Source organism: Nicotiana tabacum, chromosome 20, assembly GCF_000715075.1.
Source record: "Nicotiana tabacum cultivar K326 chromosome 20, ASM71507v2, whole genome shotgun sequence".
NCBI lineage: Eukaryota > Viridiplantae > Streptophyta > Magnoliopsida > Solanales > Solanaceae > Nicotiana > Nicotiana tabacum.
The window spans coordinates 86,788,381-86,804,077 of record NC_134099.1 but is presented as its reverse complement, the minus strand read 5'-3'; the positions used below and the strand labels follow the sequence as shown (position 1 = coordinate 86,804,077).

General features: G+C 40.7%; 1 protein-coding gene across 1 annotated transcript in view; it reads right to left on the bottom strand.

Annotated features, from left to right (window-relative positions):
- Positions 1 to 14,681: 14,681 nt before the first annotated feature.
- Positions 14,682 to 15,697, bottom strand: part of LOC142174449 (uncharacterized) — a 107,744-nt gene continuing 106,728 nt past the window's right edge. Inside the window, exons 3-4 of the mRNA XM_075240244.1 lie at positions 14,934 to 15,030; positions 14,682 to 14,837 (exon numbers count right to left, since the gene is read on the bottom strand). Of these exons, the coding sequence (XP_075096345.1) occupies positions 14,682 to 14,837; positions 14,934 to 15,030 (253 nt within the window). The remainder of the gene's footprint in view (positions 14,838 to 14,933; positions 15,031 to 15,697) is intronic.

Below are 15,697 nucleotides of genomic sequence, written 5' to 3'. Positions count from 1 at the left end.
CAACTTCAGGAGCAGAATCAAGCGGCCGAGCAAACTTTGGAGGCTAGGGCCCAGCAAATTGGGCGTTTGTTACAAGAAAAAGGTGTCATAAGAGAGAGAATTAGAAACATCGCCGATTACATCGTTATGAAGTGCCAAATATGTGAGGATATGACTCGCACTACCTTCTTCGCGGTAGTGATGACATTCGTTAAGCAGATAATGAGTGACTTGGATCGACTTTAAAGGGATCTCGCATATAGGCCCGCGACGAGACCGAATGATGTCCCGCGGGCACTAGGAGCATTGATGTATTCATGATTTTTCATTTGAGTCTGTATTTCCTTTTTCGATGGAGTCTATCAGTTGTGTTGAGTTTGTATTTTCTTTCTGCTGGAGTCTGTCGTTTGTTGTCGAGTCTGCATTTTCTTCTGTCGGAGTATGATAGTTTATTTTTGGAGTCTCTATTTCATCTTTTCATCAGTGTCTGCTAGTTTCTCTTGGAGTCCATTAGTGTTGAGTCTTTGTAATCAAAGCGTTTGCTTTTTATGAAATTGAAAATCCCAAAAATTGTTTTATTATTTATTTTCACACTTATCTCCTAGAACTACGCTCGGTCTGATTTATGCGGGGTCATGATATGTAGGCAATCTCCATAGGATTCGACCATAACCAAAAGAGAAAAAAAAAAGAAGAAGGAAAAAAAGAGAGAGGAAAACAAGAGAGCAAAAAAAAAAAGAAGAAAAAAGAAGAAGAAGAAAAAAGGGAGAAATATAATAGGAAGAAGCAATGGAAAAACAAGAGAGAAATGAGAGGATAAAAACAAAAGAAAAGGCCAGAATGGAAAAAAGGAAGAAAGAAGTTTCAAATGGAAAAGCCGGGATGACGCAAGCAGCCGATCAAATGCATAATAGAAACGGTTAACTGCTTAGGTGCATTCATTCCCCAAATGTGCAGTTATTAATTTGTTAAAGCCCTAACCACTAACAAGGTTGTTGTTGATGCATTGAGTTCAGCCAGGTGGTTAGTTGATTGGCATTCTGGCAACTCACTCATACAACACCCGATCAAAAGACAGGCTGAATATGGCCAACCAAAAACCGGAGATAAGTATTATTGACCCGTCAAAAGAGGTGGAAGAACTGGATGTTAATGCAATGAAGGAAGAGATGTATAAGTTAAAGTAGCAGATGGCTGAAATGTACCAAGCCTGGGCAAAAGGGCATCCACCACCGGTTTATCCTGCCAACCCTGCTTATATCCCACCAGCGGCCCAACCTCAGGAGCCTCCCACTGTGAACTCATCTCCAGCCTTTCCCCTCTACCAACAATGCTATGGCGCCACTTCCCATACTTCTCAAGCTCCACCACCCAAACAGGTCCCATACCCTCCCCCACCAATTACACCCATTTTTGTGGCACCTCCACCTGCTACATTACACCGATCCTCCAGTGAACCTCTGTTCCAAACTCATGACAACCAATACTATCCCCCTAAACCCACCTTCAAAGTTCCAGAACCATATTCTTACACCCCTCATCTTGATCTCCCGGCAGAGACCGAGAAGCCACCCAAAAATTGCGAGCATGAAGAGATGATCAGAAAGGTCAAAAGCTTGGAACAATCGTTCAGAAATATGAGGGGGTTGGGAGGTCAAGTAAGTGTGGCCTATAAATATTTATGTCTGTTCCCAGATGTTCAGTTGCTAGCAGGGTTCAAAATGCTCAAGTTTGATCTGTACGACGGGCATGGTAACCCAGTAGCACACTTAAGAGAATTTTGTAGCAAGATGAGAGAAGCAGGTGGAAGAGATGAATTGTTGATGGCATATTTCAGCCAAAGTTTGAGTGGATCGGCATTAGAATGGTATACCAGACAAGATCACAACAGGTGGTACACATAGGATGATTTGGCCCAAGCTTTTGCCTGCCATTTTCAGTACAATCTCGAAATTATCCCAGACCGTCTGTCATTAACAAAGATTGAGAAGAAGCCCGGTGAGAGTTTCAGGGAATATGGATTCCGTTGGAGAGAGCAAGCCGCGAGGGTTGACCCTCCGATGAAAGAAAGTGAGATGGTTGATTATTTCTTGCAGGCTTTGAAACCCACTTATTTTGGTCACTTGGTGTCAGCAGTAGGCAAGTCTTTTAATGAAGTTGTAAAAATGGGAGGCATGGTTGAGGAGGGACTCAAGTCCAACAAGATCATGAGTTATTCAGCAATCAAAGCGGCCACCCAGTCCATTCAAAACGGTTCTGGAGGTGTACTCGGGAAAAAGAAGAAAGAGGACGTTACGACAATTGAGTCGGGAGCTTGGTCGGTTCTAGGAACCTTCCATGTTACTACAACCCACCTCGACCCTACCACCAAACTTACCCCACACTCCATATAGCCCACCGCAACACTACTACCTACCGCCAGATTCCCATTTTTCTGTTCATCACACACAAACCTATACCCAACCTTCTGCTCACGCACAATGGCGTGCGCCGACTCCAAAAAGTTCATACCTAGCTCCACAAAATGCCCATCCACCCCCAAGAGCCTACAGAAATCCCCCTAGAACAGGTTTTCGGCCAAATCAAGCCTTTAAGAATGAGAGGTTGCAGAAGCAGAAAACTTTCACTTCATTGGGAGAATCATATGCTAGTCTATTCCACCGACTGAGATAGTTGGGTATGTTGAATCCGATCGAGGCTAAACTGCCGAATCCCCCTTCCAGAAATCTTGACCGCTCGGTGAGTTGTGAGTATTGTTCAAGGACCCTGAGTCACGATACAGGGAAATGCTGGAAATTGAAAACAGCTATTCAAGAGCTCATTGATACTAATCAGATTGAGGTCCAAGCCCCGGAGGCACCCTACATCAACCAGAACCCGTTGCCGGCCCATCATGAGACTAATATGATTGAGATAGTGAATAAGGGAGGGGAGCCTAAGAAGCCTTCACAAACCGTCATGATGATTCGGGCTGGTGAAGCCAAGCCATTTGAAAAGTCAACAAATGAGAAGTTTGTGATAAAGTTAAACGGGGAAAATAATGAACCATCTGTGGAGGTCAAGAAGGGGTCCTCAAGTGATGTTGCAGGAAAACATGAAAGAGAAAAAGTGGTTGTGCCAGGAGTCACGAATAAGCCTGTGGTAATTGTGAAGGGCGCCCGCACAGATCCTGTCGTTATCAAACCGGTAACTCAATTACCGATAGTCAACAGCAAGGCAGTCCTATGGAATTTTGAACGAGTGACAGTGACTTACAAGGAGAAATAGGTTAAAGAAGAAGTGTGTGAGACCCATGGTTTGACTCGATCGGGGAGATGCTTCGCCCCCGAAGAGTTGAGAAAAGCCAAGACCTCAAAAGATAACCCAGTGTTGGTGAAGAAAGCGGTGACTGAGAAAGAAACAGAAGAATTTCTGAGAAAGATGAAAGTACAGGACTATTCCATTGTAGAGTAGTTAAGGAAGACACCAGCTCAGATCTCGCTCTGGTCATTATTGATCCATTCAGACGAACACCATCGAGCTTTGATGAAGATCTTGAATGAAGCCCACGTTCCTGACAAAATCTCAGTAAACCACTTGGAAAAGATAGCTAACAAGATATTTGAGGTAAACAGAGTCATGTTTTCTGATAATGAGTTGCCCATAGAGGGTACCGAGCACAATAGAGCCCTCTATCTGATAGTGAAATGTGAAGATTTCATGGTTACTCGGGTACTGGTTGACAACGGTTCCAGTGCAAATATTTGCCCTCTTTCCACTCTGAACAAGTTGAAGGTGGATGGTGAAAGAATTCACAAGAATAGTATCTACGTTCGGGGATTCGACGGGGGAGGGAAAGATTCAGTCGGGGATATAGTGCTCGAGCTTACAATAGGGCGAATTGAATTTACTATGGAATTCTAGGTGCTCGATGTGGCTGTTTCTTACAATCTGTTGTTAAGTCGACCCTGAATTCATGCTGCCAAAGTGGTCCCGTCCACTCTACATCAAATGGTTAAGATTGAATGAGATAGACAGGAAATTGTTTTGCATGGCGAAGACAATTTGTGTGTTCCCAGTGATGCCATTTTTCCATTCATAGAGTTTGAAAACGACAAGGGGCCGTGGATTTATCAGGTTTTTAACACTATATCGGTAGAGAAAATTCCTGAAGGGAAGTGCATGCCGACTCCAAGGGTAGCTGCTGCATCAGTCATGGTAGCCGTTGAAATGTTGAAATATGGTTTTGTACCGGGCAAAGGTTTGGGCGCATCTCTGCAAGATTTCATACAACCTGTTTCTCTTCCTAAAAACTTGGATGCATTTGGTCTGGGGTTCAAGCCCACAGCCGCAGATGTGAGAAAAGCTAGAAAAATGAAACAGAGAGCATGGGCCCTTCCAAAGCCAGTCCCGTATCTATCCCGATCATTTGTCAGGCCTGGTACCAGAAAGCGCCCAGTAACGTCACTTCCCATTTCGGTGGTTGATGTGGATGGAGATTTGATGGAAAGGTTCGGGAGGATATTCGCCGATTTGAACGTGTTGGAAGCTGGAGAGGGTTCTAGCAAGGCGGATGTGTAATTTGTTGGGCCTGGTGCAAAGATTAACAATTGGGAAGCTACTCCTCTCCCCATCAGGAGGGAGTTTTGGTAGTTTGCTTTGATTTTCTTTCAATTTATCTGGATTATTCCATGGTTGTAATTCAGATTCTATGTTTCGTCCATTTGGATGTATAAACCCCGTTATCTTTAATTTCAATGAAATGCAATTTCTCTTTTCCTTTCTTCCGGATAGTTTTATTTTTGTTTTCCTTTCTTTCTTGTACAGTTCTTTTTATGTTGGCCTCAATGATATGACATGCATGCGGAATCTCCGGCCCAGTCTTAAAAGCCAATCTAGTTCTAAAATAGTAATTCAAGAAATAGAATGTGATGTTGAATCGGAAAATGACGAGGATGAAGCCTTTGAAGAGATTAGTAAAGAATTAATCCATTTTGAAGAAAAACCAAGCCTAACCTGAGTGATACAGAAGAAATCAATTTAGGGGACCAAGATATGTCTGAGAAACTAAAATAAGTGTCCATCTTGAACCACAACTCAGAGAGGAGATAATTAAAACACTATTCGAGTATAAAGATGTTTTTGTATGGTCCTATGACGACATGTCAGGTCTAAGCACTAGCTTGGTGGTTCACAAATTGCCCACTGATCCGGCATTTCCCCCTGTCAAGCAGAAGCTGAGGAAATTTAAAACTGATATGAGTGTGAAAATGAAGGAAGAGGTCACCAAACAGTTTGAGGCCAAGGTCATTCGGGTCACTCGGTATCCCACTTGGTTAGCCAATGTAGTGCCTGTGCCGAAGAAGGATGGCAAGACCAGGGTGTGTGTTGATTATCGAGATCTCAACAAGGCAAGTCCCAAAGATAACTTCCCATTGCCGAACATACATATATTGATCGATAATTGTGCCAAACATGAGATTGATTCTTTTGTGGATTGTTATGCGGGCTACCACCAGATCTTAATGGATGAAGAAGACGCGGAAAAGACAACATTCATCATGCCCTGGGGAACGTACTATTATCGGGTCATACCATTTGGTTTGAAAAATGCTGGGGCAACCTACATGAGGGAAATGACGACCATATTCCACGATATGATACACATGGAGATCGAGGTTTATGTGGATGATGTGATTGTAAAGTCTAGAAAGCAGTCTGACCATGTCAGAGATTTGAGAAAGTTCTTCCAAAGGCTTCGCAGGTACAATCTCAAGCTCAATCTTGCACAATGCGCGTTCGGTGTTCCGTCTGGAAAGTTGTTGAGATTCATAGTCCGTCGACGAGGTATTGAGTTAGACCCATCAAAAATCAAAGTCATCCAGGAATTGCCACCTCCAAAGAACAAGACTGAGGCGATGAGTCTGTTGGGAAGATTGAATTACATCAGCCGGTTTATTGCTCAGTTCACGACAACTTATGAGACTATCTTCAAATTGTTAAAGAAAGATGCTGCAGTCAAGTGGACAGATGAATGTCAGGAAGCATTTGATAAGATAAAGGGATACTTGTCAAACCCACCTGTGTCGGTCCCGCCAGAACTAGGGAGAGCTTTGATTCTGTATTTGACAGTCTTGGACAATTCATTTGGATGTGTGTTGGGACAGCATGACATCACTGGCAGGAAGGAGCAGGCCATATATTATCTCGGCAAGAAGTTCACATCTTACGAGGTTAAGTACACTCAGCTTGAGAGGACGTGTTACGCCCTAACTTGGGTAGCCCAGAAGCTGAAACATTATTTGTCATCTTATAGTACTTACCTCATTTCTCGCTTGGATCCGTTAAAGTATATCTTCCAGAAGCTTATGCCCACGGGAAGGCTCACAAAGTGGCAGATCTTGCTCACAGAATTTGACATTACCTATGTGACTAGGACCGCAATGAAAGCACAAGCATTGGCCGACTATTTGCCTGAGAATCCCGTGGATGAAGAATATGAACCTTTGAAGACCTACTTCCCTGATGAAGATGTAATGCACATTGATGAGTTGGAACAGATTGAAAGGCCAGGATGGAATTTTTTCTTTGATGGTGCTGCTAACATGAAAGGCATTGGAATAGGAGCAATACTTGTTTCTGAAACAGGGCATCATTACCCTGTTACAGCACAGCTTTGGTTCTACTGTACTAACAACATGGCAGAATACGAGGCATGCATTTTGGGTTTGAGGATGGCTGTGGATATGGGTGTCCAGGAAGTCTTGGTCTTGGGTGACTCGAACCTTTTGGTACACCAGATTCAGGGAGAATGGGAAATACGGGATTTAAAACTCATACCGTACCGGCAATGTTTGCATGATCTTTGTCAACGGTTTTTATCAATAGAGTTCAGACATATTTTGAGGATCCACAATGAGGTCGCCGATGCTTTGGCTACCCTGACATCAATGTTACATCATCCGGATAAGGCTTATGTTGACCCGTTGAATATTCAGGTCCGTGATCAGTATGCCTATTGTAACATGGTGGAGGAAGAGCTCGATAGCAAACCTTGGTTTCACGATATCAAGGAATACATCCGAAGGGGAGTATATCCGGTACAAGCCACAGGTGATCAAAAGAGAACAATTCATCGCTTGGCAAGTGGATTTTTCTTCAGTGGAGGAGTTCTGTACAAAAGAACTCCAGATCTCGGGTTATTAAGATGTGTAGATGCTAGATAGGCCGCGACCATATCATGACCGAAGTACATTCTGGAGTCTGTGGAACACACATGAGTGGGTACGTGTTGGCAAAGAAGATTCTCCGAGCAAGTTATTATTGGCTCACTATGGAGCGAGACTGTATCAGTTTCGTGCGTAAATGTCATCAATGCCAAGTGCATGGAGATTTGATTCATTCTCTACCATCTGAATTACATACAATGTCTGCACCATGCGCTTTTGTTGCTTGGGGAATGGATGTCATTGGGCCATTCGAGCCAACAACGTCCAACGGTCACAGGTTTATTCTGGTGGCCATCGATTATTTCACCAAGTGGGTAGAGGATAAAACATTCAAGTCTCTAACCAAGAAGGCGGTGGTCGATTTTGTGCATTCAAATATCATTTGCCGGTTCGGGATACCGAAGGTGATCATTATAGACAATGGGGCTAATCTCAATAGTCATCAGATGAAAGAGGTATGTCAGCAGTTTAAGATTACACATCGCAATTCTACCCCATATGGCCCTAAGGCAAACGAAGTAGTTGAGGCGACCAACAAGAACATAAAGAAAATACTTCAGAAAATGGTGGAAGGTTCTAGGCAGTGGCATTAAAAACTGCCGTTTGCATTGCTGGGTTACCGCACTACTGTCCGTACTTTAGTAGGGGCGACTCCTTATTTGTTGGTGTATGGAACTGAAGCAGTGATACCCGTAGAAGTGGAAATTCCATCCCTTAGAATTGTCGCAGAGGCTGAGATCGATGACGAGGAGTGGGTCAAAACCCGCTTGGAACAATTGAGTTTGATCGATGAGAAGCAACTGACAATAGTGTGTCATGGCCAGTTGTATCAACAGAGAATGGCAAGAGCATACAACAAGAAGGTGCGTCCACAGAAGTTTGAAGTGGGGCAGTTAGTATTGAAACACATTCTTCCTCATCCGGTTGAAGCAAAAGGAAAATTCGCCCCAAATTGGCAGGGGCCGTTCGTTATGACTAGAGTGTTGTCCAATGGTGCATTGTATTTGACAGATGTAGAAGGCAAATGTGTAGAAATGGCTATCAATTCTGATGCAGTCAAGAGATATTATGTATGATTTCTTTCTTCGATTGTATTTGTTTATATTTAGCATGTATCGAATATTGAAATGACGAAGGCATTCTGTTCTGCTATCTAAACACTTTATCCCTCGTTACACCTTTGAGCCTCATTTATTTTCTTTCATACCCCTCCTTCAGAATCAATAGCAAATATCGGAAACACAAGCGTAAAGATAAGTAAAGGAAGGAGAGAAAAAGAGAAAGGAATAAGAAAAGAGAAAGAAAGAATGAAAAGAGAAAGAAAAGAATGGAAAGAGAAAGAAAAGAATGAAAAGAAAAAGAAAAGAAAAAGAAAAAAAGAGAAAAAAAAACAAAACAACAAAAGGAAAAACAAAATAAGAAAAGAAGGGAAAGAAAAAGAGAAGAAAAATCACAACAAACAAAGTAATTCCTGTGTCATGAACTACGTTTGACCTAATTCCTTTTAAGGATACGTAGGCAGCCTCATGGTTCGGTCCATCAAAGTAAGAATCCAAAAGTCGCCAAACCAGAAACTGGGGCAAAAAGTTGCGGTTGTTATCAGAAATCTGATTCCGAAGGTTGTAAGTTTGAACCCAATCAAATTGTGTTGAGCTTTTTATACCCTTCCTTTCTAAACCCATCCAAAAGCCACATTACGGTCCAAAAAAAAACCTTCCGATCAGTCTTCGGGAAATGCCAAGTCGAACAGGTAGAAGTGATTCATGTCCGAGGCAACACTCTGGTCCAAACAGGGAAAAGAAATAAAAAATGAGAGAGTCTTATTGGTGAAAACCCTCACGGGCACCGTAAGGCGATGGGAGCAGAGAAAAATAAAAATGAGAGAGTCTTATTGGTGAAAACCCTCACGGGCACCTTAAGGCAAAAGTAAGTTGATAGATGAATGAATGAGAGAGGTCTGCTAGTAAAAACCTTTCAAGGCACCGCAGGATGAACAAGGTCGGGATTTGGGTGAAGAAATCAAGTTATGGGAATTTCGAGTCAACACAGTGTGGCAAATGGATGTTGATTGTTTGGACAGATTGGGCTGATTAATCTAAAATGCATGTCATGATCATTGGTACCAGCTGTTCCACTCAGATAAGTCTCTTTTCTTTTTCTCTTCATAGTCTTCCAGTTTTGGATTTCTTTATCTTAACTCTGAAAGTCATTGCATTTCATTTATTTTGGGTTTATTTCTCTAAGATGTTCCCGATGTCAGTTATATTTAAGCGAATAAGAAGGAATTTCAAAGATCACTACCAGCTTCAAGATGACAAAGCACAGTGCGGTCAGAGCATACCAAAGATGGCATGATGTAAAGTGGGGTAAGTGCCAGCACAAGTTTCATCGACAGAATGATTTAGTAATTTCATGGGAGATGCAGAGTTTCAGTTAAAGGGGTCAGAGGTGTGAAACAACGGTTTGGGTATAAAACACTCGGGTCATCCAAAGTCATGGGGTTTTGAAAGTCAGTCGGAAAGTCAGGCGGTTCAGGGCCAGTTCGGGGAAGCCAGTCAAAAACAAAACAATGCAGCGGAGAGACCTTTATCAAAGAATGCCATTAACTAACCACCACATTATAAACTGACGAACGTTTCTTTGATTAAACAGGGGCAGAAAATTTCGGTTGTTTCAGAGAAACCCTCCGTGGAGAAAGGCATTCAACAAACAGGTTTGATTTTTGATTTTCAGGACCCTCCTGGAAAATGGGACCTAGTTTAAATGTTCAGAAATAGCATAATCTAGCATAAATGCATTCCAAAAGAATATAAGTTGGCTTAGAAGTTTGCATGTTTGAGATAGGATTCAATTAGGGGTTTTCAGGACCCTCATGGATAATGGGACTTAGCTTTAAAATTTCAATTAGATAGCAACATTTAGCGTAAATTTTGCTGTAGGGTAGTATAATTCAGCCATAAAAGTTGTCACTCTTAAGATAAAACTTGACTTTTGATTTTCAGGACCCTCTTGTATAATGGGGAGTAGTTTAAAGACCTTCTTAGATAGCAAGATGTAGCGGAAGTCATGTCTTTAAAAGATATAGCTTAGATTTAAAATTGTTGTTTAGTTAAGAATTATCAGGACCCCCCCGAATAATGGGACCTAGCTTTCAAATTCTTAGTAATATTTGGTAATATAATTCAGTTTAACACTCACATATGTGCCCAACTACCAAACTGGGGTAGGAAATTTCCTCTGTTTTTGCCATTTCATTGAAGTCAGGAGCCCGCCTGGAGAGCAGGGAATACATTCGAGTTCAGCAGTTAGGAGCCCGCCTGGAGAGAAGGGAATACATTTCAAGTCAGTAGTCAGGAGCCCACCTAAAAAGCAGGGAATACATTTCAAGTCAGCAATCAGGAGCCTGCCTGAAGAACAAGGGAGTACAATTCAAAGTTTTAGCTTTCAAGTTTTTATTGATATTTGGTAATGTGATCCGTCTTACACTTACATCTGTGCCCAACCTCCAAATTGGGGCAGAAAATTTTCTTTGTTTTGTCTATTTCATTGAAGTCAGGAGCCCGCCTGGAGAGCAGGGAATACATTTCAAGTTAGCAGTCAGGAGCCCGCCTGGAGAGCAGAGAATACATTCAAGTTTAGCAGTCAGGAGCCCGCCTGGAGAGTAGGGAATACATTCAAGTTCAGCAGTCAGGAGTCCGCCTGGAGAGTAGGGAATACATTCAAGTCGGCAATCAGGAGCCCTCCTGGAGAGCAGGGAATACAGTTCAAGTTAGAAGTCAGGAGCCCGCCTGGAGAGCATGACCGAGCCTATAATGTCAAATTGTGAGCACGTGATTTTTGCCCTATATGAATTCTTCCCATAAATTCAAACAAAATAAATTTTTCCCATTGTTTGCAATTTCATGGATTTTTGTAGCATTTTTTGATTAATTGCTTGCATTTGTCTGTGCACGTTTATTTTATTTAATTCATGAAAATATAAAAAAATACATTGCATTTGCATTTAGGATTTAATTTTGCAATTTTCAATTAATTAGTAGTTTAGTTGTATTACAAATAGAAAAATCACAAAGATAACTCATTTTGCATTTTTAACTTTTAATTTTGAAATTTTTAGTTTTTTGGTAATTTAGAATTTAGTTAATTATTGAAAATACCGTGTTGAGTAATTAGCTTAATTTGGTAATTTAATTTAGCTCAAGAGTTGATTTAGGATTTAAATTAATTAAAAAAAAGAGAAAAAACAAAGGAAAATTGAATTTGGAAAAGGAAAAGAAAAGAAGTAAGGGCTGTTTTGGGCCAAATTGTAACCGCCCACGTAAATTCCCCCTCCCAAAAACAGCTCGAGTCTAGCCCAAACCCGCCCCTGATACCTGGTCCATCCCCTCCAAAAATACGACGCCGTTTTGGATTGTGGAATCTGAGCCATTGATCTCCCTTTGATCAAATGGCTCAGAACTGAAGTTTCATGTGTATTTAAGTGTCCGAATAACCCCACCCCCCTCAGAACCCCCTTCTGTTCATTACCCCTGCCTCTCATTTCCTTGCCAAACCCTAATGCCGCCCTTCATCCCTTCGCCATTTCCGGCTGGCGTTGGAACTCGAACACCACCCAAATTTCATCCATGCAACCATCGCCCTTTCCTCAACCCCAATCCACCACCATTTCTTCCCAAGTCCTCACCGAATCAGTCCAGTTTTGAATCTGAAAACAAAGAAGAAAAGAATCCGTCAAGCCTTCAAATTCCCTTGAACGATAGGGTTTGAACGGGTATTGACCATTTGTTTTCTTTGAGAACATACGGTTAATGTTTGTTTTGAATCAAATCAAAGTCGTAGAGTTCATCAAGCTTTGTCCGGGCGACCTTAAAGGTATTCTTTCCGTCTCTTCTCCGTCGTCTTCCTCGTCAGTTTCATTATTTAACTTTGTTTCTGGTGTTTCTCTTCCATCTTCATTTTGCCTTTTTCTTTTCATTTTTCCTTTTGTTTCTGTTTGAATTCATAGCCATGAGTTAACTTTAATTAATTTTGCTAAAGGGATAGAACTAATTCGATTTTTTAGTATTGATTGGATTCTTTTGGGTCCATCATTTAAATGATAATGTTTGGGGTCAGAGTTTTGGGTCTCAGAAAATTCATGGGCTGGGTGAATTTTTTGGGCCCTCGATTTATTGTGACCCATCCCAACAATAGCCTTAGAGTTCTGGTTGTTCGGTTTGGCCTGAGCCATAGTTGGATTAGGCTGGGAGGGTAAATAATCAGGGCTCGAGGGGTAGTTTAGGAAATTGGGCAAGGGAATATTTGTGTAACTGAATGGGAAGCTTCTACGAAGCTGGGGAAGGGAACTTATTTGAACTTCTGAATTTTCAACTAGTGGTATCTAGGCTAAAATGGAAATTTGAGAAGGGCCTAAGGGCAGAATTTATTTCCTTAAGGCTGCCCTACTTGCCTTGCCTATAAAGACAGCTTTTCTTGCCTTTCAAGGGAGAGTCTAAGAGATAAAAATCTTGGAAAATACCAAATGACTGAATTTTACTGTTTCATTGATTTCCTTCTCTGATATTTTTTTAAAAAAAATTTCCAACCTTCTAAAGCAATCTTTGATTCATTGAGTGTTTGAGATGGATTGAATTTGGTTTTAAGCTTGGTTTGAATTCTGCTGAGTTACCACTCGATTGAAACTGTTTTTCTGGATTGCTGCACTTCCTTCTTGGTTTTGAGTTTGGTTTTGTCGGAGTCCTGGTTGCTGGGTTCTGCTACTGCTGTTGCTGAGCTACTGACACTCATTTCTTCTTTGTTTCTTCTCTTTTCCCAGGTACATTTCGATCTTTATGGGTGTCTTCGATGTGTAACTTAAAGTATGAGTTGAGAATTAGAGGGATATGATATTGTTGATGGACTTTACCTCTTCTTCTTTCAGTTTTATAATTACTATGTAGCTTTAAATGTTCTGATTAGTGTATTTGTCAAAGAATGGCTTGCAATTGAGAATTAGACCATGCTAGTTTTTATTTTTAGTATTTCCATAATTAGTGTTGGATTTCCCTTAGTGGTTCATCTGTTTCTTCTTTGAGTCTCGCCTGTATTAGTGCAGTAAGTTAAGTTAAGTTTGCCAAATGACTTTTAGCTGAGTTCTGTATGCAGAATGTGGGTATGAACATGATATTCTCTAGTTGCTTTATAAGTTATTTTTCAATTTAGGATCATTTGGAATAAAGGTTCAAAGTATGAAGAATGAGTTGAAAAGAAACGCTTGCTAATGCGTGTCTGTTGAGTTTTGGTCGAACCAGCTTAGTCTGTGAGTGCGTAACCATGTGATGATTTCTGAAATTGTTCAACCAAATGATTACCTTAATGTATCGTATTGAATACTCCCAGTAGTTTATGATTTGCAAATGTGAAATCCCCCTTTTCTCTTTTGTTTGCACTTTCATTTCTATGCCCATCTCAGTTTTGTTTACTTCATTGGTTAATACTTTCCTCCTCGTTGTATTCAATTAACTGACAATCTTATCTTGCGGACCATACTCTGAATCTGTCGTTTTTGCTGTTACATGGGTTCGATTCGCGACCCATGTGACACTTGACTTGAGCATGCTTCAAAGGGCGCTTCTTGTTTGGGCTTACTGGGTCACTGGGACTCACGTTAGGCCAAGCCCAAGTTCTGAAACAAAATGAAGTAATTTTCACTTAGTCTTAGCCCCTTTAGATTCACAATTTAAATTCAGCTATGTTTTAACAAGTAGCTATAATTCCCTTAAATCTTATTTAGTTAATTTAATTAGTGGAAACGTGCCATTCGAAATCAAATATTTTATGGCCCTCTAAGTATAGTTGAAATGCCCTTTTAAAATTGGAAGTCGAGGTGTGCGAACAAATAACAATTGCATGGCCCTCGTTTTGACTAACTTCGTTTTGACCCCTAGAATTCGAGGTGCACCATTTAGCAAATTTCCATGGCCCTCGCAAAGTTGCAAAATCGTAATTGCTTAGGCACGTTAGTTTAATAATATTACATTCCTAAATTCAGGTGCGTATTTATGTGACCCAAATCCAAATCTCAACGATGTTAAAATATGTCAAAAAGCACGGGTGCAATTATGTGACGTGGTTCGAGACGTGTTCTAATAACGTTGCAATTTTCTTTAAAAAATGAATAAAAGTGGTTTAAGTTAAAAATGAACCATAGGCTAAAACATGTATTAAAATCAGATAGTAGGCCAATTATAATAGTTGAGCGACCGTTCTAGAACCACGGAATTCGGGAATGCCTAACACCTTCTCCCGGGTTAACAGAATTCCTTACCTAGATTTCTGGTTCGCGGACTGTAATACAGAGTCAATCTTTTCCTCGATTTGGGATTTGGACAGGTGACTTGGGACACCATAAATTATCCCAAGTGACGACTCTAAATTTTTAATAAAATAATCCCTTTTCGATTGTCACTTTAAGTTGAAAAAAACTCCCTTATATACGCCTTTCCGGGGGTGTAGCTAAAAAGGAGGTGTGACACAAATCATAACCTTATTCTCAATAAAAATGTAGTTCAAACAAATAGAATTTTTATTAACTGAATTATTTCTATCCTTCAGGAAATAGAGACCTCCAGGCTCTTTAGCAATGCCAATCATCCTCCCTGTGACCTTGTTCTAAAATTCACAAGAAAATGAGTCAAATATTGCACGACAATTGAGTGATTGGGTTAATCTGGTAACATACACAAGATTGCATGTTAAATTTGGTACATGAAGGATATTAAAGAGGTTCAAAGAAGGAGTAAGTTTGATAGTTTCCTTTCCAGCAATTGCTGAAAAAGATCCATCAGCAATGCGAACTTGTTCCCTGCACAAGGTAAGTAAGTAGAGAACAAATGGGAATTTCCTGTCATATGGTCACTAGCTCCTGAATTGATGATCCAGAAGTTCACACCATTTGAGTTTGTACTCAGATAAACGAACCGTGCAATACCTAATTGCGTAAAAGAACAAGAAGGATTGGAATGACTTGGTTTATTATTTTGGAGTTGATTCTGAAGAAGCTTGTGCAAGAACTCTAATTGCTCCTTAGTGAATGGAGATTCCTCTGAATAAGATTGTTGCCCCTACTCTTCATTAATATTTTGGAATGCATGGCTGCCACGGTTGTCAACTCCATTTTTCTTCCAGTTAGGAGGCTTCCCATGAATTTACAACATGTTTTGAGAGTGTGCCAGTGCTTTTTACGTAAATCACACCAAGGTTTCTTCTTCTTGTCATCATCTCCTTTTGCAACTACCAGTGCAGAAGAATATATTACTTTTGAATCTAGACTAGAATCTAATTTCAATATGACATTACTTCTGGTTTCTTCTCTTCTTATTTCTAAGAAAGTCTCACGCAAAGATGGCAAAGATATTTTCCCAAGAATCCGAGATCTTACTTCATCAAATTCTCGATTTAATCCTGCTAGAAATAGATAAACTCTCTCCTTTCTTCTTTTTTCATTGTTTTCACACTATCTGCCGGACACT